The sequence below is a fragment of the Coregonus clupeaformis genome, chromosome 16 (assembly GCF_020615455.1).
Source record: "Coregonus clupeaformis isolate EN_2021a chromosome 16, ASM2061545v1, whole genome shotgun sequence".
NCBI lineage: Eukaryota > Metazoa > Chordata > Actinopteri > Salmoniformes > Salmonidae > Coregonus > Coregonus clupeaformis.
Window position 1 is genome coordinate 49,795,472 of NC_059207.1, and position 26,827 is coordinate 49,822,298.

Consider the following 26,827-nt stretch of genomic DNA (forward strand, 5'->3'; position numbering starts at 1 on the left):
AACAGATTTAAATCTGTATTCCCAGTCGTGAAATCCATAGATTAGGGCCTAATGAATTTATTTCATTTGACTGTAACTCAGTAAAATCTTTGAAACTGTTGCATGTTGCGTTTTTATATTTTTGTTCAGTGTAATTTGAGTGTCCTGGATGTACATTTACTATGTTACATCGAATCAATGTAATGTAACCTAACGTCAAGTAACATCAAGCATACTAAATAGACCAGGCTTGTATATTATGCAGGAATGTTTAACCAACCCACTGAAATTATAATTTATAAATCCTCAAAATGGTTTAGGCTGTCAAATGTCATCAAGTGAGTTACAGTAATGTGAGTGTTGTTGATCATTCACACAGGAGACAGCTGTGCTGAAAGTGAAAGGGTGCTCCTTCCTTGTGGGTATCTTCAAATCCTCTACATAAAGTCACACAGCTGCATTCCAGCGAGCTTACTTGGGGGACTTAAAGGATTGAGCAACACAGAGTAGAGCTCAAAATCAGACTGCCGCTACTGGAAACATAGTTACAAGACATTTAGACTAAACTGCAAACTAGACCAACCTGAAGCTGTGGATTCTGAATGCACATTTTGCATATGCATTTTATTTTCAAAGAAGGCAGAATTATTCAAATTAGATACAATTGGAGGTGATATAGACAGGTATAAGCAACACGGGAAAGAAGACTTGAACTTTTTCATTGTTTGTTACGAATTTACAAGGGTTATCACCTGTTTTTGGACCATGATAAAGTTTGTGGCTTGCATTCTCTTCGCCACTGTGGTTCATGCGCGGTTACTTCGCAAGAGACAAACTCCGTGTCCGGAAGACTGTGATGCCTCCCGCTGCCCTGCCGCACCTGAATCACAGTGTTACTACGGTGTAGTGAAGGACAGCTGCGGATGCTGTACAGTATGCGCGTCTGGAGAAGGTGACATTTGCGGGGAGCGCGGTATTGGCATTTGTGGCGAGGGGATGACATGCGAATATCCAGCTGGAATGCGCAGAGTTCGCGGTTCATGCGTTTGCACCCTTGCAGAGCCCGTGTGCGGAAGTGATGGAAGGACTTACCCCAGTATGTGCCGCTTGAGAGCCGAGAACAAAATAGCAGAATTCAGTATAAATCCGCCGGTCATCTTGATTCAGAAAGGCCACTGTGATTCGGGTGAGTATCCTAGTGGTGGTTGAGGGCCAAAGGAAGAAAAGTTTCATAGCCTACATTTATTCTTCTCCAGTCAATCGTGTAAAGTAGCCTACTGTTATCAAGACATTAGTTTGTGTTTGTGTATTTTCTTTGTTGAATAACTGGATTGTACAATCCTAATTGTTGAATAACTGGATTGTACAGTCCTAACTGCTTGGCAAATTGACCCAACATGGGTATTTGTGCTCTGCTGCAATGTGTAAGCCAGGCTGCATGTAGCCTACATCCTGTCTGTCAGGGATTGGAATTAACCTATTAAGTAGGAAGGCTAAACTGCTGCTTCTCTCTAAGGTCAAGCCATCATCTTATTTTACAGCCTACTGAAGAATGCTTCACCTTTCATTCTCTCTCTGATCCAATTATGTAAGGGAAAACTTGATTAAATTGCTTTCTCCATCTGAGAAAAAACACCCCGGCCAGAGCCTTGGCAGAACTTTACAACATTACTGCAAACCAAGCCCACCAATAAAATGTTATTTCATTGAAAAAGGATAGAGAGATCAACTTTATTTGATAAAGGTTGATCCTGTTAATATACCATACAATGATAACATGCCCTGGTCAAAAGCAGTGCACTATTTAGGGAATAGGGAGGCATTTGAGACGCAGCATATTACTTTCTAGCACTGTTTGAGATGGTGAATTGTACACAGTCATAGAAGTCAAAGAGAGCAGGAGGGAATGATCTGGTATGGGGCCTCCGTATTTGCTCCATGATCAAGCTGTTGAGATCTTGATGGATCTGAGATTATAATAAATGCCAGTTTGACAGTCTGCTGTTCAATGTTGTGCCAGCCAGAAATAGTGTTAAACATGGTAATGGTTTCATTATTATTGACAAAACTGTTGTTATGCCTAAATGGAAATGTGTCCATAGCAACACAATCTAGGCCTATTACTCATAACAAGTGGTTACTTATTGTTGCTATACCCACAGTAGAATGTGGATGGAGAAAATAAGACATGTATTATGCATTAGATCCCCTCCTGGTTTCTGAGAAAAGCAGGTGTGTAAACCACATGGCTTCCAATTACTGTGTGCTTTGGAGGGTGTCACATAATGTTTAACGGACTGGCAAAAGAATGAGGTGATTGGACTGAGTAATCACCTGAATGAGAAGCAGCCTATAAGAGGCTTGGAGCATGTGGAGGGGTTAAGAGAGCAATCGTAGAGAGAACAGTACTTCACATGTCACTGCATGACAGGATTCTTCCACATGGGAGCCAGAGTTGTGTACAAAACAGAGCTGTGTCGACTACCTTTGCAGCAATATTCAACACTTTACTCAGTTACAGAGCCTGTATTCATAAAGTGTGTCTGTGTAGTGATGAGAGTGCTGATCTTGGATCAGTCTTGCCTTTTAGATCACAATTAATTAGAAATACATGGACAGGGGGGACCTGATCCTAGATCAACATTCCTACTCTAAGAAGCTTGATACATACGGCCTCAGATGTACACTACAGGCAGGAAAGGTGTTAACACATTATTTCATCACCTCCCTTTAGCGTTTCTTAGTAATAACACCAGCCTGAATAAGCAGCCACACTGAATGTGTTGACAGCTTTTTCTTTGCTCATTGTATAAAAGTTGTTGGTGGTGTGTTTTTTATGCTTTATGTCTCTGTGGGGTTGTTACAGAGGTTCTAGTTGATTCTTAGCCTAACATACAGGAGTATAACAGTCTAATATGGCCAGAAATATAGGGCTGGGGCCTCGCAATATGATATTATCGTGATGCTTAAGTGCCGATTACAGTATGTATTGCGATTCTATATGTATCGATAATGTGATTTTATTGCGATTCGATGTTCCAAACATATTGCTCACCATGTCTGCTGCAGAGGGACAAGAGAGTGCCATGAGAAAACTAGTTTTGATCAGTCATGGAAATAAAAGTGCTGAAAACAAATTGGTTCCCTATTTAAAAAGATGGAGTACAAGCTATGAAAGAAAAATACTGGAGTTTTAGTGCAGGTACAGCCAATTAGCGCAATAAATTATATTGCAATAGTCAAAACAATATGATACGATATAGAGTCAAAAAGAATATCCCGATATATCACATAAATAGATAGTTACGTATCACAGTGATGGATGGCACATTCACCAAAGTTATTCTAGTATTGCTAATTAATTGAATCACAATTTTAAATAGAATGATATCTCAAAATGAGAAAATAAACAAGCTGAAAACCTTTTCCAAATAATATCCAGAGGAATCCAAGTGCATGTTATCTGAAATGCTCAATTTGTGATGTGTGCAGTGCACCCAGTATTTTCATATTGTTCATGGCATTCCAAGCTCTGACCATCCATCAGGGTTTGGCAGTGCAGCCTAGGCAGACAGTATCCATGAACAGATGCAGTGCACTCCATGGCCTCCCTCAAGTCAGTCTCTCAGGCTACGTCCCAAATGGTCAAAAGTAGTGCACTATACTCTTTTCATGACATAAACTGACCAGGTGAATCCAGGTGAAAGCTATGATCCCTTATTGATGTCACTTGTTAAATCCACTTAAATCAGTGTAGATGAAGGGGAGGAGACAGGTTAAAGAAGGATTTTAAAGCCTTGAGACAATTGAGACATGGATTGTGGATGTGTGCCATTCAGAGGGTGAATGTGCAAGACAAAAGCTTTAAGTGCCTTTGAACAGGGTATGGTAGTAGGTGCCAGGCACACCGGTTTGAGTGTGTCAAGAACTGCAACGCTGCTGGGGTTTTCACGTTCAACAGTTTCCCGTGTGTATCAAGAATGGTCCACCATCCAAAGGACATCCAGCCAACTTGACATAACTGTGGGAAGCATTGGAGTCAACATGGGCCAGCATCCCTGTGGAACACTTTTGATACCTTGTAGTCCATGCCCCGACAAATTGAGGCTGTTCTGAGGGCAAAAGGGGGGATGTAACTCAATATTAGGGGGGATGTAACTCAATATTAGTAAGGTGTTCCTAATGTTTGGTATACTCACTGTATAGAGAATAGGGTACTATTTTGGGCACAACCTCAGACTCCCAACAGGCCCATGTTTCTGACAGCACCAGGGGAATGCACCAAGTTCAGGGGAATGCACCAAGTTCTGATAATCATCTTATGAAGAAAGTGTTGATCTGGTAGTAAAATGACATAGAGTTTAAAGAGTGTGCACTTGTACCTTATAAGAAGTTGTTTTGGGGGGATGAAGAAGCCCTGTCGCAGGCAAAAATATTTGGTGTGCTGCCAAGGATATGTCTTGGCAAAAGGAGTACCATTGTTTGCCATGCTCAAATTTGCATTTAAGGATGTTTCCGCAGAGATTAGTTCATTGTACCGCTATGCAAATATCAATCTCAAAACCGTGTGTCTGAATGCATTAAGGAAAACGTGTAGTGCACAGGAGCTTTAGGAAAAGTACATGTGATAATGTGCGTGTGAAAGCAACTTGCCGTAGCCTACATGTGAGAACAAATGCCCTATAATGGGAAGAGGAGATACTGCAGGGGAATAGCTTTGGGGGGCAAAATTTCCAGTAACAGAGAGTCATAAATAACCCTTAAGTAGAAGAGGAGGGCTAGGTGGCTTATTAAGGTAGCTCCACCTGCTGCCAGCCAATCAGGTGGGCTTACAGTCTAGGTGTTCGCTGCATTCAGATCTTGACTTGCCTTGTGGGCAAACAAGGCCATGAGCTCAGCTGGCACAAGCTTGCTGATATCAGTTTGGACCCTGAAAACCAACCTGACAATCTATCCAAGCAAACAGGTAGCAGAATAAGGGGCCAAAGGCTCAAGGGGTCTCTAGCATCGCTGCGGAAAGTAGGGGTTCTGCAGCACCCCGTGAAAAATCATTAAAAAAAACTATAATACAAATACAAAAATAGCCGTCAGCAGCGCAGGGAGAAAAAATTATGTCGGCAAGTTTTGCATATAAGATATATCCTACCTTTTTAGGAAGAAAATGAAAAAGCCTTTTCCTTTTCAATGATGATCACATTTTTTGATAGCACCTCGACACACGTTGGTTGAGCACCCTCCACTTTCTTTTAATACAATAGTTAGGCTAATGCATACAAAGAAGAAAGACGAACGTTTCCAAATAATCTGCGGGACAACAAAAATATTTTCATCCCAAAGTTGTCTGTCTGATCGACCGCTCCCAACCGCAGCATGAAAAATGCAGACTGCGCTGCAATGATCTCTGTTGGGACCCGCAGGTCCTGTGGGCATCCCGCGGGAATGCAGCCCTCTACTGATCTAAGTTCCAACTGTAATGAAAACATTTTTAAAAATGCAAAGATATGCTACTACTTGCCTTAAGTGCTTCCCTGTATCATACATGTTTGTGTCATTGGGTTCAAAATGAGACCATGCACCAAACCCAAAGCTCAGAATTTGCATACCCATGTCAGGCTCAGAGAGGGCTTAATCCTACCACTTTGTCCTGCCACTACTTTTTAACTGGAAAAAGTCTGACAGATTCTATGCTTTTTCTATTTAAAAAAAAATCCATATACTAGTATCCCAATATATATGAAAATGTTTACAGCTCATGAACAACATATGAAATATATGCAATTTCTACCTCCAATATATGCATAAACTCTGTTTCACATGAATAAACCTTCATTTCTGTCTTTCTGTATTTTGTCCCCTCAGGTTCCCTGAACCCAGGAAGTATCCGCTACAAATTCAACTTCATTGCCGATGTGGTGGATAAGATAGCCCCAGCTGTGGTGCACCTAGAGCTTTTCAAGAGGTAGAAGCAGCAAGTACAGTATTGGAGCCCTTTACTCTTCCTGTCTGTAATATACTACACAATGCGTTTTGCAGCAACATATTGAAGTAGGCCTCTAACACAGTTGTTGTTTTGTTGACTGGGTGTTTTTGGCAAACCCTTCATTGGAACTGATTCCCTTATATTTTGGTATGATGATGAAAGCAACCTGATTGGTTGGTGTGTCTTTTCACTCAGGTTGCCATTTTCGAACCAGGAAGTCCCCGTCTCTAGTGGTTCGGGGTTCATCGTGTCAGAGGACGGCTGGATCGTCACCAACGCCCACGTTCTCTCCAACAAGCAGAGAGTCAAAGTGGAGATGAAGAACGGTGTCCAATACGATGCCTCCGTCAAGGATGTGGACACGAAGCTAGACATTGCACTCATCAAAATTGAGTCGGATGTGAGTCCACTTCCTTTTCCTTCTCCCTAAAATGAGGCTGTTCCAAGGGCCCTCTCTCATTCCACAGGTCCTCACACAAAATGTTGCTTGGTGTTTTCCACTGGCCTGCTGGATTGTCATCAGTGACTAACATCAAAAAGGCGACTGAGGGTCTTTCGCCTGAACAGAATTAGATTCCACTCCTTGACATGTCAATTTGTCGTCAAGTTTTCCTATAGAACTGCAACCATTGGTTCTGGTCTTACAAATTCACAGCTTCAGCCCTTTTTTCTTCAGTATTCGCAAGTGGTGCTGTTACTAAAACATTTGTCACCGCAACGACAGGCGCTTGGGTAAACAGCTCCTTTGTGTGGCATTATGGGATCCCTGGCCAAAACACAGTCCACTAAAACCCAATCCAGGCCAGGGCCAAACCATGCAGGCAATACAACTGATCATTTTGACTCAGCTCATCACTACACACTATACTATAGAAGACTAGAAACTTCCGTGTAGACTACAAACGCAGTAGAAAGGGAATAGAATGAGTTTGTGATGGTATACAGTAAGCGGTCATAGGCTGCAACAGACCCCAAAAGTTGCCTGCAAAGTGAAGCTGTGATGGAACAGGGCTTTACACCCTAGAGGTGCTAGCAATGGAAATAAACTGTAAGCGTCAGATTCCAGCAATAAAAATACTTCAACCAACAGCAAGAAAAGTCAGGTGGATACACGCTTAGGCTGGGTGTGAAGGTTAAAGTGAGAGTGCCTTGTTGGCTTTACTGATCTTTCAGTGCTATAGGGTCTTCTGTTGATAGGGGGTGTACTTTACATCAAACTGCCTCAAGCTTCAGAAACAGGAGATAGGCTGGCTGTTCTGGCTCGGACACGGCTTAAAGAAAAGCCTAAACATTTCTGGGTTCTGGAACAGTACTTCAGGTCTCAGGAAAGCAGTAGCTATGCTAACTCACTATCTTCACATAATTAAATAGAACACTAGAATGAACATTGATATCCTAGCAACATGAAACAGTGGATTTGTGATTTATATGATCTCTATGTTTGTTTTGTTCTGTAGAGTCCACTGCCGGTGCTTCTGCTGGGCCACTCGTCTGACCTGCGGCCGGGGGAGTTTGTGGTGGCCGTGGGCAGTCCCTTCTCCCTGCAGGTAAAGGGAGAGAACATGCTCAACTGTTATCCTCTTGCGTAAACAAATTAAAGGATTATTGGAACCACAAATAGATCACAACAAACATGAAAAAGGCCAGCACTCACTTGGATATAAGTTGTAATTGAAGCTTTGTTTGAATTTTCTTCCCCCCTGCAGAACACTGTCACTACAGGCATCATCAGCACGGCCCATAGGAACGGCCTGGAGCTGGGACTCAAAGACTCTGACATGGAGTACATCCAGACGGATGCCATCATCAACGTGAGTAATTGTCTATGACTCAAATGGCACCCTATTCCCTGTTTAGTGCACTACTTTTGACCAGAGCCCTATAGGCCCTGCATGGTCAAAAGTAGTGCACTATATAAGGAATAGGGTGCCATTTAGGATGCAAACGTGAAACATGGCTGTCAAGCAGCAGTATTTGGAGAATTGTTTTACTGCATGTGCATCTCTTTACATATAATTGCATACTGTATGTCTCCAGCTTCTCGTCTTGTCTCTGTTTTGGATTAAACATTGCACTGCAATACATTTGTCAATACATTTTGTTTATTGCTCTGTTCTTTTACAGTATGGCAACTCAGGGGGACCACTTGTTAACTTGGTAAGGGGATTTACTAGATATTGTATTTGAGAGGATTGTAATATGTAATCAGCACATTTGAAATGCAGGCAGGCTGTGTATCTTTCTTTTTTCATTTAGGAAAGAGATTTGCAAGGTCATAATTCTGTTTTCTATATAAGGCATACTGCTCAAGGTCCACATTCTGTGTTTTACTGTGACATCTGTTGTTTTAAAATCCGCCACGGTAAACATTCTTTATCTACAGACTCCTGTAATAGTGATGACGTACACTACCGGTCAAAAGTTTTACTACACCTACTCATTCAATGGTTTTTCTTAATTTTTACTATTTTCTACTTTGTAGAATGATAGTGAAGACATTTAGATTCTTCAAATAGCCACCCTTTGCCTTGATGACAGCTTTGCACACTCTTGGCATTCTCTCAACCAGCTTCACCTGGAATGCTTTTCCAACAGTCTTGAAGGAGGTCCCACATATGCTGAGCACTTGTTGGCTGCTTTTCCTTCACTCTGCGGTCCGACTCATCCCAAACCATCTCAATTTCGTTGAGGTCCTGGGATTGTGGAGGCCAGGTCATCTGATGCAGCACTCCATCACTCTCCTCCTTGGTAAAATAGCCCTTACACAGCCTGGAGGTGTGTTGGGTCATTGTCCTGTTGAAAAACAAATGATAGTCCCACTAATCCCAAACCAGATGAGAGGGCGTATCGCTGCAGAATGCTGTGGTAGCCATGCTGGTTAAGTGTGCCTTGAATTCTAAATAAATCACAGACAGTGTCACCAGCAAAGCACCCCCACACCATAACACCACCTCCTCCATGCTTCACAGTGGGAAATACACATGCGGAGATCATCCGTTCACCCACATCGCGTCTCACAAAGACACAACGGTTGGAACCAAAAATCTCCAATTTGGACTCCAGACCAAAGGACACATTTCCACTGGTCTAATGTCCATTGCTCATGATTCTTGGCCCAAGCAAGTCTCTTCTTCGTATTGGTGTCCTTTAGTAGTGGTTTCTTTGCAGCAATTTGACCATGAAGGCCTGATTCACACAGTCTCCTCTGAACAGTTGATGTTGAGATGTGTCTGTTACTTGAACTCTGTGAAGCATTTAAAAGGGGCTGCAATTTCTGAGGCTGGTAAATCTAATTAACTTATCCTCTGCAGCAGAGGTAACTCTGGGTCTTCCATTCCTGTGGCGGTCCTCATGAGAGCCAGTTTCATCATAGCGCTTGATGGTTTTTGCGACTGCACTTGAAGAAACTTTCAAAGATCTTGAAATGTTCCGTATTGACTGACCTTCATGTCTTAAAGTAATAATGGACTGTCATTTCTCTTTACTTATTTGAGCTGTTCTTGCCATAATATGGACTTGGTCTTTTACCAAATAGGGCTATCCTCTGTATACCTCCCCTACCTTGTCACAACACAACTGATTGGCTCAAACGCATTAAGAAGGAAATAAATTCCACAAATTTACTTTTAACAAGGCACACCTGTTAATTGAAATACATTCCAGGTGACTACCTCATGAAGCTGGTTGAGAGAATGCCAAGAGTGTACAAAGCTGTCATCAAGGCAAAGGGTGGCTATTTGAAGAATCTCAAATATAACATATATTTTGATTAGTTTAACACTTTTTTGGGTACTACATGATTCCATTTGTGTTATTTCATAGTTTTGATGTCTTCACTATTATTCTACAATGTAAAAAACTGTAAAGATAAAGAAAAACCCTTGAATGAGTAGGTGTTCTAAAACTTTTGACCGGTAGTGTGTCTGCCTATTGATCTCAAAGCAGAAAAATCCTCCTACAGTCGCCCTTGACAAAGCTTAAGGCCTGTCTTCACCCGCTATATAATTTTTTCCATCTAAGTCTTATGCACAACATTGCATTTATATAAAACATAATTGTGTACACATACACAATTACATAGGATATAGCAAGGCAGTGGCCTCAAGCTACAGTGGGGGAGAACAAGTATTTGATACACTGCCGATTATGCAGGTTTTCCTTCTTACAAAGCATGTAGAGGTCTGTAATTTTTATCATCGGTACACTTCAACTGTGAGAGACGGAATCTAAAACAAAAATCCAGAAAATCACATTGTATGATTTTTAAATAATTAATTTGCATTTTATTGCATGACATAAGTATTTGATCACCTACCAACCAGTAATAATTCCGGCTCTCACAGACCTGTTAGTTTTTCTTTAAGAAGCCTTCCTGTTCTCCACTCATGTCCTGTATTAACTGCACCTGTTTGAACTCGTTACCTGTATAAAAGACACCTGTCCACACACTCAATCAAACAGACTCCAACCTCTCCACAATGGCCAAGACCAGAGAGCTGTGTAAGGACATCAGGGATAAAATTGTAGACCTGCACAAGGCTGGGATGGGCTACAGGACAATAGGCAAGCAGCTTGGTGAGAAGGCAACAACTGTTGGCGCAATTATTAGAAAATTGAAGAAGTTCAAGATGACGGTCAATCACCCTCGGTCTGGGGCTCCATGCAAGATCTCAACTTGTGGGGCATCAATGATCATGAGGAAGGTGAGGGATCAGCCCAGAACTACACGGCAGGACCTGGTCAATGACCTGAAGAGAGCTGGGACCACAGTCTCAAAGAAAACCAGTAGTAACACACTACGCCATCATGGATTCAAATCCTGCAGCGCATGCAAGGTCCCCCTGCTCAAGCCAGAGCATGTCCAGGCCCATCTGAAGTTTGCCAATGACCATCTGGATGATCCAGACGAGGAATGGGAGAAGGTCATGTGGTCCGATGAGACAAAAATAGAGCTTTTTGGTCTAAACTCCACTCGCCGTGTTTGGAGGAAGAAGAAGGATGAGTACAACCCCAAGAACACCATCCCAACCGTGAAGCATGGAGGTGGAAACATCATTCTTTGGGGATGCTTTTCTGCAAAGGGGACAGGACGACTGCACCGTATTGAGGGGAGGATGGATGGGGCCATGTATCGTGAGATCTTGGCCAACAACCTCCTTCCCTCAGTAAGAGCATTGAAGATGGGTCGTGGCTGGGTCTTCCAGCATGACAACGACCCGAAACACACAGCCAGGGCAACTAAGGAGTGGCTCCGTAAGAAGCATCTCAAGGTCCTGGAGTGGCCTAGCCAGTCTCCAGACCTGAACCCAATAGAAAATCTTTGGAGGGAGCTGAAAGTCCGTATTGCCCAGCGACAGCCCCGAAACCTGAAGGATCTGGAGAAGGTCTGTATGGAGGAGTGGGCCAAAATCCCTGCTGCAGTGTGTGCAAACCTGGTCAAGACCTACAGGAAACGTATGATCTCTGTAATTGCAAACAAAGGTTTCTGTGCCAAATATTAAGTTCTGCTTTTCTGATGTATCAAATGCTTATGTCATGCAATAAAATGCAAATTAATTACTTAAAAATCATACAATGTGATTTTCTGGATTTTTGTTTTAGTTTCCGTCTCTCACAGTTGAAGTGTACCTATGATAAAAATTACAGACCTCTACATGCTTTGTAAGTAGGAAAACCTGCAAAATCGGCAGTGTATCAAATACTTGTTCTCCTCACTGTATGTTGTAAAAAGACTGCTTTCCTTTCAGATAAACCTAAGGATACACGTACAGTGGGGAAAAAAAGTATTTAGTCAGCCACCAATTGTGCAAGTTCTCCCACTTAAAAAGATGAGAGAGGCCTGTAATTTTCATCATAGGGACACGTCAACTATGACAGACAAAATTAGAAAAGAAAATCTAGAAAATCACATTGTAGGATTTTTAATGAATTTATTTGCAAATTATGGTGGAAAATAAGTATTTGGTCAATAACAAAAGTTTCTCAATACTTTGTTATATACCCTTTGTTGGCAATGACACAGGTCAAACGTTTTCTGTAAGTCTTCACAAGGTTTTCACACACTGTTGCTGGTATTTTGGCCCATTCTTCCATGCAGATCTCCTCTAGAGCAGTGATGTTTTGGGGCTGTCGCTGGGCAACACGGACTTTCAACTCCCCTCCAAAGATTTTCTATGGGGTTGAGATCTGGAGACTGGCTAGGCCACTCCAGGACCTTGAAATGCTTCTTACGAAGCCACTCCTTCGTTGCCCGGGCGGTGTGTTTGGGATCATTGTCATGCTGAAAAACCCAGCCACGTTTCATCTTCAATGCCCTTGCTGATGGAAGGAGGTTTTCACTCAAAATCTCACGATACATGGCCCCATTCATTCTTTCCTTTACACGGATCAGTCGTCCTGGTCCCTTTGCAGAAAAACAGCCCCAAAGCATGATGTTTCCACCCCCATGCTTCACAGTAGGTATGATGTTCTTTGGATGCAACTCAGCATTCTTTGTCCTCCAAACACGACGAGTTGAGTTTTTACCAAAAAGTTCTATTTTGGTTTCATCTGACCATATGACATTCTCCCAATCCTCTTCTGGATCATCCAAATGCACTCTAGCAAACTTCAGACGGGCCTGGACATGTACTGGCTTAAGCAGGGGGACTCGTCTTGCACTGCAGGATTTGAGTCCCTGGCGGCGTAGTGTGTTACTGATGGTAGGCTTTGTTACTTTGGTCCCAGCTCTCTGCAGGTCATTCACTAGGTCCCCCCGTGTGATTCTGGGATTTTTGCTCACCGTTCTTGTGATCATTTTGACCCCACGGGGTGAGATCTTGCGTGGAGCCCCAGATCGAGGGAGATTATCAGTGGTCTTGTATGTCTTCCATTTCCTAATAATTGCTCCCACAGTTGATTTCTTCAAACCAAGCTGCTTACCTATTGCAGATTCAGTCTTCCCAGCCTGGTGCAGGTCTACAATTTTGTTTCTGGTGTCCTTTGACAGCTCTTTGGTCTTGGCCATTGTGGAGTTTGGAGTGTGACTGTTTGAGGTTGTGGACAGGTGTCTTTATACTGATAACAAGTTCAAACAGGTGCCATTAATACAGGTAACGAGTGGAGGACAGAGGAGACTCTTAAAGAAGAAGTTACAGGTCTGTGAGAGCCAGAAATCTTGCTTGTTTGTAGGTGACCAAATACTTATTTTCCACCATAATTTGCAAATAAATTCATTAAAAATCCTACAATGTGATTTTCTGGAAAAAAAATTCTCAATTTGTCTGTCATAGTTGACGTGTACCTATGATGAAAATTACAGGCCTCTCTCATCTTTTTAAGTGGGAGAACTTGCACAATTGGTGGCTGACTAAATACTTTTTTTCCCCACTGTACATTCTGTTCCTTCACTCAGTGAGAATTACCATGCATAGCATCACACATGGAAACAACAGAACAGCAGAAAATTATTGGAACAACAGGAAAGAACAGAATATAACATTACAAATGTTGACTGACATGTTTAAAGGAACTTTCATTAATGAAAGTACATATTCCATGCATGTATATCAGATGCATATTTCTGTTTATATTCAAAATTGTTTATGTTCAATTTGGACTTGTTTCAAGGATGGGGATGTCATTGGCATAAATACTCTGAAGGTCACAGCAGGAATATCCTTTGCAATTCCTGCTGACAGAATACGCCAATTCCTTGCGGATTCCTACGACAGACAAATCAAAGGTTTGTATGATTAATTCTTCACTACCGATTTCACTAATATATCACCTAATTTACATTTATTGACAGCTTTTCTGGTTCAGATAGCTGATGATTTGGCACAGTTCTATACAATAATTTGGTATTCTATAATTGTTCTTATTTTACTATATTGCTATCAGGAAAGACACTGCCAAAAAAGAAATACATGGGTGTCCGGATGCTTCAACTTTCAACTCAGTGAGTAAACATCTGCTTGTGGTCAGAAGGTATCACTTTTCCATGGTAAGTCCCAAATCACACCCTATTCCCAAAACAGTACACTACTTTTGACCAGGGAATAGGGTGACATTGGGGATGCAACCCTTGTCATTATTACTGGCATGTTTACTATGCTCCATAAATGCTGATCCCAATTAAACCACAATCTATATTAAGTGTACGGTCAAATTGTTGCCTTTCTCAGAATTTTGCTGGCTAAAACTTACCATACTGTGTTGATGTAATATCCTCTGTGTCCTCCTCCCAGTTTGATCCGAGATCTGAGGGAGCGGGAGAGCAACTTCCCAGATGTGAGCTCAGGAGTGTACGTTTATGAAGTGATCCCAGGAACAGCTGCCTCCAGGTAAGACTGAGTGTGCATCCCAAATGGCACCCTATTCTTAAAGTGCACTACTTTTGACTGGAGACCTATCGGCCCTGGTCAAAAGTAGTGCACTACTGTAAAACTTAAATTAATAGCCCAGACGTTTATTTGCTTCAATCACTGAACACAACCGGCTCTTATTAGACAGGCATCTATTTCCTTAATGCACACAGCTTTTGTTCAATAAAATGTTGAAAAGACTACTACACTGCTTATTGTGACCAGTATACACATTAGAATAACAAATAAATTACAGATCAGACTTGCAAAGGCTAGGCTGCCTATCATACACCCCTGATTTTGCGCTTTAGCACCAGTCTCTCACTCACACCTCGTTGCGCCGTGTATCCCCCGTAGTTGAGCTGACCATGTCAAACCCCACTGCTGTCTCATCCATGGCAATGATGTTGCTCTCCTTTATCTTCTTGATGGTACTCACTGAAGTTCACTCCTAAACAATTCTTTTTGACCCAGCTTTTATTTGAAACAAGCGTTTATTTGCTGAAATGTGTGCCGATGCCCGGCTGGTAAGGGACAGGCGGCTATTTTAGGACACACAGAGTCAAGTTTAGACTTCTTCTCATTATTGGCATTGGTGGGAACACCCATTCCCACAGAAGGCCTGATAAAGGGACAATACCGCCATTACTATGTTATTCACAGATGATAGTTTGGTGTATTTGAGTGGTCTACAGACCTAAATCTGACAATTACCTGTTACATTGCGCTTTTTGAGGAACGTTATTAAATTCATATTAACAAAGCAGTTTCAATGGGATATAATAAGCATCCAGGACACAACTTGAAACAAGTCTATGATTTGTGCTGAGCAGTAGGATACTTGTCTGTTGTTTTTCCATTGGGTCTTGGTCAAATGGATGAGCAGACAGTGCTGTGCAAAAAGGGGTTTGGAGGCACCAGGATATTTTCAAAGGAATGGAATGACATCCCTGTGGTTATCACGGCTATTAGACTAGACTCTGGTCCAGATCTCTACTACACTCCAGCTAGCAGCCACCCACAGGCAGGTTTCTGATTACTTCCTCTTCCTGGCTACGCCCCAAATGGCACCCAATTCCCTTTATAGTGCACTACTTTTGACCAGATCCCATAGGAGGGCGCATCCCCTCTTACCCCATGCAGAAAAAGCTAGAAAAGTCAGGAGCTCACATCTGTCTCAATAGCTCCGTGTGCTATGTTGTACTTATGGGTAATAGCAGGAAGTAGCCCCCACAGCTATGGAACACAAACATGCATGCAGCAGCCCTCTCAAACAAAAGCTTCTGAATCTGAATGCCAATCAAAATGGCTAATAGATGTTCCAACGGTCCAATAATAAGCCAGCCTGGCTAACAATAAAAAACGAGTGAATGGTACTGATTGGCCTATTATCTGTTGGATTTGAAGCCGCCGGCATCTCTCTCGGATCAAGACACAGAATCTGCAACTTAGTCTAAAGGTCAATGCTTGTTCCTTTAGGGCATGAGATGAGAAGTCAGAGAAAGGTTGAGTTTCGTATAATAGCGAGGGTGTGTTATCCTGAGTGCCAGTCTGTCTGTGCCATCATGCCAACTCCTTGTCACGCCAAACATTGGCTTGACAATGATGGCAATCAATGGAGTTGGCAAGAGCACAAACAGATCTGGGCCCAGGCTAGGTGTGTGTAGTGTGTTAATTGTTGTCCAATGCATGTTCCCCATGCAGTGCTGGCATGATTAACCATGATGTTATAATCAGCATCAACGGGCAACCCATCCAGACCACAGATGAGGTGAGTGATGCTGTCCAGTCAGGCAGTCCGCTGTCCGTGGTAGTGCGGCGAGCTAACGAAGACATCATGATAAAGGTTGTCCCTGAGGAAATCGACTGAGTTGCCTGCCTGTCTCTCCACTCATTGTGTCCCGTACACACGGAGGTTTTGACACAATGGTTGTGATACAATGATGGCGATACAACAGATTTTTTGTGATACAACAGTTTGTCTGCACAAAAATGTTTACAATCATTGTGCGATGTTTCCACGACGATTGTGTTATTTTTGTATATAAAAACTCTTGTATCACAACGGTTGTGCCAAATGCATTGTACATCAGTTGTTTATGGTGCCTGTATGTCGCAAGTGAATTCAAGTAAATGTGGTTCATGCCATACGTGCACGTGTTAGAGCTGATGTACTCCCATAACAATATACGTAGTTACAATATGCAACATTCTGGTGATGGGAGTCCCTTATGAACTGTGCTGCACCTATTTCTCTGCCAGAACTATAGAATCCAATGTACTTAGGAGACATTCAGCTCTAGTGGCATGGTTTAATAGTTTTTTTAGTCATGATATGTACAATAAGTGTTACCTCTGGAAGTGGTGAATATGATATTTGTGGACACTTGTAATAAAATCTTTATAGTACTTGGCTCTAAAACCTGTTTTCCTTTCCTCTAAGTGCTGGAGTACAGGTAACTGCCAAAATAATGGAAATACTTGAGTAAATGAGGAATACAAATATATTGAAAGCATGTGCTTCCACACAGGTGTGGTTCCAAAGTTAATTAAGCAATTAACATCCCATCATGCTTAGGGTCATGTATAAAAATGCTGGGCAGACCATTATTTTGGCTACCATTGCTATGCCCCCATAGGATGGCAATGGCCCCATCTACAGGGCACGAGTTGTCACTGAATGGTTTGATGAGCATGAAAACGATGTAAACCATATGCCATGGCCGTCTCAGTCACCAGATCTCAACTCGATTGAACACTTATGGGAGATTCTGGAGCGGCGCCTGAGACAGCGTTTTCCATCAACAAAACACCAAAATATTGAATTTCTCACGGAAGAATGATGTCGCATCGCTCCGATAGAGAGTTCGACTTGTAGAATCTATGCCAAGGTGCATTGAAGCTGTTCTGGCTCAATGCCCTATTAAAGACACTATGTTGGTGTTTCCTTTATTTTGGCAGTTACTTGTACGTGGTAAGAGTATCTGTGCTTTGAACAAGACTAAGTCATCAGGTGTACAGAAACACAATTAATCAAAATGTGCATGGGTGGACGCATGCACAGAACAAAGGACCCATTTCATACCTTGTTTCCACTTTGCATATCAAAACCTGAAGGTTCATTTTGAACAAATCATAGATTCAGAACAGGATTCAAATAGAAATACTTAACCAACCAGTACAATAAACATTTTATTGAACCACAAACACTTGATGTGCAGGGATGGCAAACACATAGTGAGACAGTCTGCATTCTCTCACATTACACCTAGGAAGATGCATTTTTGCCAACCTTTTCCCCCAAATTTCACATTTTGGAAGACACATTCCATAAAATGTATCAATTTCAGCTTTCAGTCCATATTTACAGAAGGCAGTCATTTTACTCAGGTAGCCTATAACTTAAAAGACAATAGGGTAGGGCAAAAACACTGAACAAAAATATAAACACAACATGTAAAGAGTTGGTCCCATGTTTCATGAGCTGAAATAAAAAATCCCAGAAAGTTTTCATTATTACAAAAAGCTCTCAAATGTTGTGCACAAATTTGTTTACATCCCTGTTAGTGAGCATTTCTCCTTTGCCAAGATAATCCATCCACCTGACAGGTGTAGCATATCAAGAAGCTGATTAAACAGCATGATCATTACACAGGTGCACCTTGTGCTGGGGACAACAAAAGGCCACTAACATATGCAGTTTTGTCACACAACATAATGCCACAGATGTCTCAAGTTTTGAGGGAGGGTGAAATTAACATGCTGACTGCAGGAATGTCCACCAGAGATGTTGCCAGAGAATGTAATGTTAATTTCTCTACCATAAGCTGCCTCCAACGTCGTTTTAGAGAATTTGTCAGTACGTCCAACAGGCCTCACAACCGCAGATCACACGTAACCACACCAGCCCAGGACCTCCACATCCGGCTTCTTCACCTGCGGGATCGTCTGAGGCGGGTGGGGGTGCTGAGGAGTATTTCTGTCCGTAATAAAGCCCTTTTGTGGGGAAAAACTCAATCTGATTGGCTGGGCCTGTCTCCCCAGTGGGTGGGCCTTGCTGCCAAGTGGGTGGGCCCATGTCCTCTAAGGCCCACCCATGGCTGCACCCTTGCCCAGTCATATGAAATCCATACATTAGGGCCTAATGAATTTATTTCAATTGACTGATTTCCTGATAGGAACTGTAACTCAATAGTCTTTTGTTGCACATTGTGTTTATATTTTTGTTCAGTATAAATAAAGCCAAACATTTCAATGCATAACAAAGGACTATAAAACAATCATTGAATTATTGAGAGTACATAAAAGTCTGGTAACAGAATGACTGTGTGTGCTGTTTGTGCAGTCATTCTGTTACCAAACTTTGCATCTGCACTGTTCTTCAAGTAAATGCATTGTAAAATTCCCCTCGGACATTGTAACATCTCAGATGTTGTGTAGTTTGTGCACGCATACAATCGCATAACGAAACGTATAGATTTAAGCTTTCATATAAACAACATAGCAAACCATTTCCTTTGCTTCAACAGTTCAGTGGTCTAACGTTTAGACCCAAGTCTTTCAAAACAAAGCAGAGAAACATATAGCAGCCTACTGAAGGCAAAAGATATCGAACATGCCAACCACTCAACCATGCCCCTGGTCCACACATCTTTTCCTCATACTCCTTGTTTTCCCATGGTGACAGACAAAAGACTGTGGGAATTGCGTTAACAGCTGACACGCTGTTTATAACGGTGCGATTAATGGTCATCTGTGGCGTGCGCAAATAATAATAATAATAATATGCCATTTAGCAGACGCTTTTATCCAAAGCGACTTACAGTCATGCGTGCATACATTTTTGTGTATGGCAAACAAAGTGATAGCATGTCAGGTGACAAGATTCTCTAGGAGAATCAGATAGAAAGGCATCCGACACGTGGTCAAACTGCTCTTAACTGTAATTCACAAATAAGAGATATATATTCTGTCCGCATCTCTGCAATGTAAACCCACCTTAAAAAGGTATTCAATCCATGCTCGCTGGTCTCAGTAAAAGGTGCACCAGTTGCTGTTGTCACTAGGCATCAGGCCTCCGGTGATGATGAGGATGAGGTCCACGAACCACCAGATGCCCAGGCCTCCTAGGGTCAGCAGCTTGCCCACGGCTGTGCCTGTGTGCCCCAGGCAGAACCGGTCCACTCCAAAGCACCCCAGGAAGAAGGAGTACAGCAGAGTGGTGATGAAATAGTGGCCAGTGTATCTGAAATCACAAGGCAGAGAAGAGGTGTCAATAACAGGAAGGAATGGCCAGGTGAGCCCATTAAAAATGATGTAAAGGTCTCCTATTGGGCACATTAACTTTTCTAACAATACCCTTTTTATGTCTCAACTACTCAAATTGCGTGCAGAGCAGACACTACTAAAACGAGAGTATCAATTAACATTGATTCTGGAAAATGAATGCTCAGTTAGTCAGGCGCGGCATTGGGGTACCACATACCGCTAGCAGCATTTTAGCCAAAGACTGTTATACTAGCTGTCTAGTCTGTTTTATAAATTAGGCAATAAGCATAAAACACAATTATATAAGGAATTGGCAACTAGTTCTCATTCTGAGAAATAAGGTAGGCCACTTGATTTCAACATCTGAACTAACATGCTTTTCAAACAGTTGGAGACAGACAGAAGGGTGTGTTCAACCTTGTTAACTAGCAATTATACAACAGGTGGTTCTAATCCTGAATGTGGATTGGTTAAAACCGCATTAAAGCCGGTGTCTATTCCACAAGTTACCACTGGCTAAATCTATGACGTAAAAATGCCTATTTACTCTGTTCCATCGGACTACGCAATCCACTGTCATCAGCCCAGCCAGGCAATTTATAAACTTGATCTCCACTATAAAAAGCATCTAGACATTATCTCACATTTCTTTTAGACTAACATTTAGTTTTCAATAGCGGAGATTTGTATAAACCTTGCAGTCTGTCTCTCCGACATTTGCTACATTGTTTCAATATTCAAATTCGATCTACAGCTGTCCAATAGTAATGAACGTGTCGGGAGTCGGGACAAGACAGACAGGAAGCGTTTCTCAGCCTGTCGAAATCATGAATCACCTGGCATAATTTTTATGGATATATACAAAGAAATGTCAATTAAAAAAAGGTCAAACAAAACGAAGTGCAGCAAGTTTGAAGTGATTGTGTTAGCTGTGTTGTTGGCTAGCTCCTCTGAACAACAGTGTCCTGACGAGAGAGCACATTTTCTATGCCAGGCGAAATTGCGCCTCATTAGCTCATTGTTATGGATGTATCCAAATAAATGTCACTAGAAAACAGCTTAATCATATGCAAATGCAGCTAATGTTGTTATTCCGGCTGCACTGTTGGACGTGACTGTAAATTAGCCGTAGTCGGCTAGCTAGTAAGCAAGGGATAAGAACGTTGCCAGCCTGTATGGCAATGGGAAATTTAGAACGAACGACTGGGTTGCGTCCATAGATACAGAACAAAAAGACTGAACGACTGGGTCGCGTCTCTGGCAACCGAACCGATAGAACGAACAATCAACCGGCTTGGGTAGCAACCCTAGATTTGTCGGGATCATATCTTGTGGAAGGATGAAATAGTATGAATAAATTCATAAAAATAACATTAATGAAAAGGTAGCCCGTTGTATAAAAGTGATAATGCCCTCAAAGCCGGTGTTTGGAGGATATATTGGCACAGTTTGCTGGCTATATTGGCACAGTTTGCTAATAACACCCGTGCCAATATCTCCTCCAAACACCAGCTTCTCAGCTAGCTCAGTTGGTAGAGCATTGCGCTTGCAACGCCAGGGTTGTATGAAAATGAATGCACTCACTAACTGTAAGTCGCTCTGGATAAGTGTGTCTGCTAAATGACTAAAATGTAATGTAAAATGTTATCACTTAAATAGATCCAAGTTGGCTAAACTTTAAATATAAAGATTAGCTGGCTAATCACTAGCACGTGGGCTTGAGAGATTATTGATGAGACCGGTGTTCACTTTCTATAGCCTAATGCCTGCTACAAGAAGTTAAGTCATCATTAGTGAATGTGCATTACGCATGGTTCTAGTTACATTTTCATACAGACTTGAAAGCCAGATCAGTGATTATTGCAACAACAACAGAAAAGCAGGTTAAACTATTTTGATAAAATAACTAAATTATTAGTGGGTCTTATGGTTGTGGATAGCTTATATTTAGCCTAGGTATAACTTCACAAGCCCTGAATCCATTCGATTATTGCTGACTGTTTGAAATGCAGTGCATTTGACCTTTAAATTGTACAACGCTTATTTAGAGAGAAAAAAACAGAGATATATCGTGAATTGGCCATAAGTTTGAAAAAAATGTTTAGGCCAGTAAAACAATATATATACAGTGGGGAGAACAAGTATTTGATACACTGCCGATTTTGCAGGTTTCCTACTTACAAAGCATGTAGAGGTCTGTAATTTTTATCATAGGTACACTTCAACTGTGAGAGACGGAATCTAAAACAAAAATCCAGAAAATCACATTGTATGATTTTTAAGTAATTAATTTGCATTTTATTGCATGACATAAGTATTTGATCACCTACCAACCAGTAAGAATTCCGGCTCTCACAGACCTGTTAGTTTTTCTTTAAGAAGCCTTCCTGTTCTCCACTCATGTCCTGTATTAACTGCACCTGTTTGAACTCGTTACCTGTATAAAAGACACCTGTCCACACACTCAATCAAACAGACTCCAACCTCTCCACAATGGCCAAGACCAGAGAGCTTTGTAAGGACATCAGGGATAAAATTGTAGACCTGCACAAGGCTGGGATGGGCTACAGGACAATAGGCAAGCAGCTTGGTGAGAAGGCAACAACTGTTGGCGCAATTATTAGAAAATGGAAGAAGTTCAAGATGACGGTCAATCACCCTCGGTCTGGGGCTCCATGCAAGATCTCACCTCGTGGGGCATCAATGATCATGAGGAAGGTGAGGGATCAGCCCAGAACTACACGGCAGGACCTGGTCAATGACCTGAAGAGAGCTGGGACCACAGTCTCAAAGAAAACCATTAGTAACACACTACACCGTCATGGATTAAAATCCTGCAGCGCACGCAAGGTCCCCCTGCTCAAGCCAGCGCATGTCCAGGCCCGTCTGAAGTTTGCCAATGACCATCTGGATGATCCAGAGGAGGAATGGGAGAAGGTCATGTGGTCTGATGAGACAAAAATAGAGCTTTTTGGTCTAAACTCCACTCGCCGTGTTTGGAGGAAGAAGAAGGATGAGTACAACCCCAAGAACACCATCCCAACCATGAAGCATGGAGGTGGAAACATCATTCTTTGGGGATGCTTTTCTGCAAAGGGGACAGGACGACTGCACCGTATTGAGGGGAGGATGGATGGGGCCATGTATCGCAACCTCTTTCCTTCAGTAAGAGCATTGAAGATGGGTCGTGGCTGGGTCTTCCAGCATGACAACGACCCGAAACACACAGCCAGGGAAACTAAGGAGTGGCTCCGTAAGAAGCATCTCAAGGTCCTGGAGAGCCTAGCCAGTCTCCAGACCTGAACCCAATAGAAAATCTTTGGAGTTGGCTGAAAGTCCGTATTGCCCAGCGACAGCCCCGAAACCTGAAGAATCTGGAGAAGGTCTGTATGGAGGAGTGGGCCAAAATCCCTGCTGCAGTGTGTGCAAACCTGGTCAAGACCTACAGGAAACGTATGATCTCTGTAATTGCAAACAAAGGTTTCTGTACCAAATATTAAGTTCTGCTTTTCTGATGTATCAAATACTTATGTCATGCAATAAAATGCAAATTAATTACTTAAAAATCATACAATGTGATTTTCTGGATTTTTGTTTTAGATTCCGTCTCTCAAAGTTGAAGTGTACCTATGATAAAAACTACAGACCTCTACATGCTTTGTACATAGGAAAAACTGCAAAATCGGCAGTGTATCAAATACTTGTTCTCCCCACTGTATATAGTATGCTCACTCAGCTGGGCCTCACAAGTAATACAACAAATGATCTATTACCAGTGTGATCATATACCTACATTTTTTTAATGGTCTAAGAACAACATTGGCAGGGCAATTCAAGCATAGCCAATATGCAGTGATAATTTATTGGGCTTATAGCCTACTGCACAAACGTCATTGCTACAGAACTGTTTTTAATTGGTTCATGTTGCATAGGTTTACGTTTAAGCCATGTTTAAAAAGATACATATCTGAGCAGTAGCTCAGCTTGCATTTTGACTCAGAAAGTGATCTTGACTCAGAAAAGGTTGGTGACCACTGGTTTAGAATGTGTTCATGCTCATCAAACTATTCAGTGACCACATCCTCTCCTTCTAATAAGGGACTAATTCATACCTGGGACACCAGGTGAGTGCAATTAACTACCAGGTAGACACAAAAAACAGAAGCGTGTCGGCCCTCCTGAACCAGAATTGAACAGCCCTGGTATATAGTATTGACCTCCAAGCAGGTATTTCAAATCTGTTGAATGATGAAGTCAGGCAGGGTGTCTATCTGTACCGTAAACTGGGAATGACTATTATCATCATGTAACAACAAACAATGACTGATGAGCTTGTCTGAAACTGCAGAGTCAAGTACAGCAGCTAGATTCTCCCTTACTTGATGCATGGCTCATTCCCTCTCAGGAACTCCCTGGGTCCAGCACACTCAATATCATCCAGTGCCGTGCAGATGACTGGTGTGTGATTCACGTCTTTGTGTACCTGCCCTCCAAACTAAACAAAAGTTGTGATTTAGTTGAATGACAGATGAGATCACACAAAGTTTACACATGGAAATTGATGGAATACCAAGAATCTAAACAGAATGTTCAACCGTGCCAGTTTGCCCATCTGTTTTTGACTGACTAGTCATCATACTAGCAGAATTTAAGGCCACACACAGATTGAGCGAGAGAGAGAGACCTATCCACTATGGTTTGACATACCTTCCAACAACCATGTCCCATCTCCAGAATGGCAGTGGAGTTCTGTGCATGGTCCACTGGATCTTGACAGTGTATGAACTCCTCGGGTCTTCACATGCCAACAGAAAAGGGAAAAATTAAATGTGTATTCTGTCTATTTTTGTGTAGCACATTAGAAAACGGGCTGGGCAAACAGGGCGCTAAGACACTCAAAAAAAGCAAGAGGTGACAGACATCAACTTAAGAGAGCAGTCTCTGAAAGCAATTTGTTGTGGTACTGGCACTGAACAAAAAACGCAACAATTTCAAAGATTTTACTGAGCTACAGTTCATATTGGGAAATCTGTCAATTGAAATAAATTCCTTAATCTATGGATTTCACATGACTGGGAATACAGATATGCATCTGTTGGTCAACGATACCTTATAAAAAATGGTAAGGTCGTGGATCAGAAAACCAGTCAGTATCTGGTGTGACCACCATTTGACTCATGCAGCGCAACATCTCCTTCGCATAGAGTTGATCAGGCTGTTGATTGTGGCCTGTGGAATGTTGGACCACTTCTCTTCAATGGCTGTGCAAAGTTGCTGGAACTGGAACACGCTGTCTATATACGTAGATCCAGTGCATCCCAAACATGCTCAATGGGTGACATGTCTGGGAGTATGCAGGCCATGGAAGAACTGGGACAAGGAATTGCAGCTTCAAGGAATTGTATACAGATCCTTGCAACATGGGGCCGTGCATTATCCTGCTTAAACATGAGGTAATGGCGGCGGATGAATGGCACGACAATTTACATTTACATTTTAGTCATTTAGCAGACGCTCTTATCCAGAGTGACTTACAGGAGCAATTAGGGTTAAGTGCCTTGCTCAAGGGCATAGACAGATTTTTCACCTAGTCGGCTCGGGGATTAGAACCAGCGACCTTTCGGTTACTGGCACAACGCTCTTAACCACTAAGCTATCTGCCTCAGGATCTTGTCAAGCATTCTCTGTGCATTAAAATGCAATTGTGTTCGTAGCTTATGCCTACCCATACCCCCACCGCCACTATGGGGCACATGAGCAAACTGCTCACCCACACAACTACATACATGTGGTCTGCGGTTGAGGCCGGTTGGACATACTGCCAAATTCTCTAAAAAAACGTTGGAGACGGCTTATGGTAGAAAAATGTACATTAAATTATCTGGCAACAGCTCTAGTGGAAGTCGGTTATGGCACCGAACTGCAGTCAAGTCAAGACCCTGGTGAGGACGACGAGCACACAGATGAGCTTCCCTGAGACGCTTTCTGACAGTTTGTGCAGAACTTCTTCGATTGTGCAAACCCACAGTTTCATCAGCTGTCCAGGTGGCTGGTCTCAGACAATCCCGTTGGTGAAGAAGCCGGATGTGGAGGTCCTAGGCTGGCGTGGTTACACGTGGCCTGCGGTTGTGAGGCCGGTTGGATGTACTGCTAAATTCTCTAAAACGACATTGGAGGCAGCTTATGGTAGAGAAATGAACATTAAATTCTCTGGCAACAGATCTGGTGGACATTCCTGCAGTCAGCATGCCAATTGCACGCTCCCTCTGGCATTGTGTTATGTGACAAAATGGCACATGTTAGAGTGGCCTTTTATTGTCCCCAACACAACGTGCATCTGTGTAATGATCATACTGTTCAATCAGGTTCTTGATATGCCACACCTGTCAGGTGGATGGATTATCTTGGCAAAGGAAAAATGTTTACTATCACGGAAGTAAAATGTGTTCACAAAATTTAAGAGAAACAAACTTTTTGCATATGGAACATTTGTTTTCTTTTATTTCAGCTCATGAAACATGGGAACAACACTTTACATGTTGCGTTTATATTTGTTCAGTGTATAAACACATACAATACTTACAGATAGTTGCAGAGGACAACTGGCGACGGGGGCCTGTATTCATATTGTTCAGTATAATTCACGCGTTCAACCGCTTGATACGACGTGACGTTCTCCTGTGGCTGCTCACTGAATGCAGCTGTTGTTGCTCTCTGTCCGGATGAGTCTGATGAATTCTGGGAGCGTATTCCTTCCAAACATTGCAAAAGCAACACTGTCAGTAGCAAGAGAACTTGCCCGCAAAGAAGAATGTAGCTGACCGAAATCCTAGCCATCTTTTCAACCTTGGTTAAACTGCGGCTGTTATTAGCTATAGCTTGCTTGTTGGCTCCATTGGATTGGAGAAACGTCCGTCATATTAGCAAGCAATGGCTAACTATCAGTTAGCTAGCTAGCTCTGACGTTAGAACTAGCTAAGAACTGATCATATTGTATTGCTATCTACCAGTATCCCGTCGAATAGGTTGGCTAATATGGCTAGATTACATTGATTGTTTCATACCATCTTATTTCGTAGTTTATTCGAAAATGAGAACAAGGACAGATGTCGTTGTTTTGTTATTTCATCCAGCTGGGAAGAAACTGGATGTGACGTCAACGAAAGCGCTGATTTTCTTCTTCTGTTTATTTATTGAAGTAAATTGAACTCAATGCAACGCCGCCACCAGTACTGAAGTGAGACATACAGAAGTG

The 26,827-nt window shown here is 42.2% G+C and overlaps 2 protein-coding genes across 3 annotated transcripts; one reads left to right on the forward strand and one right to left on the reverse strand.

Annotated features, from left to right (window-relative positions):
- Nucleotides 1-437: 437 nt before the first annotated feature.
- Nucleotides 438-16,713, forward strand: htra4 (HtrA serine peptidase 4). The gene is made up of 10 exons (XM_041901392.2): nt 438-1,165; nt 5,839-5,938; nt 6,155-6,359; nt 7,417-7,506; nt 7,666-7,770; nt 8,084-8,116; nt 13,568-13,682; nt 13,841-13,898; nt 14,188-14,283; nt 16,009-16,713. Exons 1-10 carry the CDS (start codon nt 745-747, stop codon nt 16,172-16,174), a joined length of 1,389 nt encoding a protein of 462 aa, XP_041757326.1. The 5' UTR covers nt 438-744; the 3' UTR covers nt 16,175-16,713.
- A 1,550-nt stretch (nt 16,714-18,263) lies between these two features.
- tm2d2 (TM2 domain containing 2) lies at nt 18,264-26,734 on the reverse strand. Of its 2 annotated transcripts, XM_041901394.2 has the most exons (5): nt 26,156-26,734; nt 24,280-24,367; nt 23,952-24,067; nt 19,303-19,549; nt 18,264-18,300 (listed from the first exon to the last, which is right to left on the reverse strand). In XM_041901394.2, the coding sequence occupies exons 1-4, from the start codon at nt 26,407-26,409 to the stop codon at nt 19,336-19,338; spliced, it is 672 nt and encodes a 223-aa protein (XP_041757328.1). In that variant the 5' UTR covers nt 26,410-26,734; the 3' UTR covers nt 18,264-18,300; nt 19,303-19,335. The 2 variants fall into 2 exon arrangements, with proteins under 2 accessions (XP_041757328.1, XP_041757327.1); XM_041901393.2 differs by lacking the exon at nt 18,264-18,300 and having other exon boundaries at nt 18,473-19,549.
- Between the last annotated feature and the right edge of the window lie 93 nt (nt 26,735-26,827).

Bases quoted from the DNA above. Each gene is read 5' to 3' on its own strand.
- tm2d2 (XM_041901394.2), bottom strand. From the start codon at position 26,409: ATGGCTAGGATTTCGGTCAGCTACATTCTTCTTTGCGGGCAAGTTCTC. The intron at 24,068-24,279 runs GTATGTCAAACC...ACTTTTGTTTAG, and splicing joins TGGGACATGGTTGTTGGAAG to TTTGGAGGGCAGGTACACAA. The intron at 19,550-23,951 runs GTAAGGGAGAAT...TTGTGATTTCAG, and splicing joins GGGAATGAGCCATGCATCAA to ATACACTGGCCACTATTTCA.
- htra4 (XM_041901392.2), top strand. From the start codon at position 745: ATGATAAAGTTTGTGGCTTGCATTCTCTTCGCCACTGTGGTTCATGCG. The intron at 8,117-13,567 runs GTAAGGGGATTT...ACTTGTTTCAAG, and splicing joins GGGGACCACTTGTTAACTTG to GATGGGGATGTCATTGGCAT. The intron at 14,284-16,008 runs GTAAGACTGAGT...TTCCCCATGCAG, and splicing joins CCAGGAACAGCTGCCTCCAG to TGCTGGCATGATTAACCATG.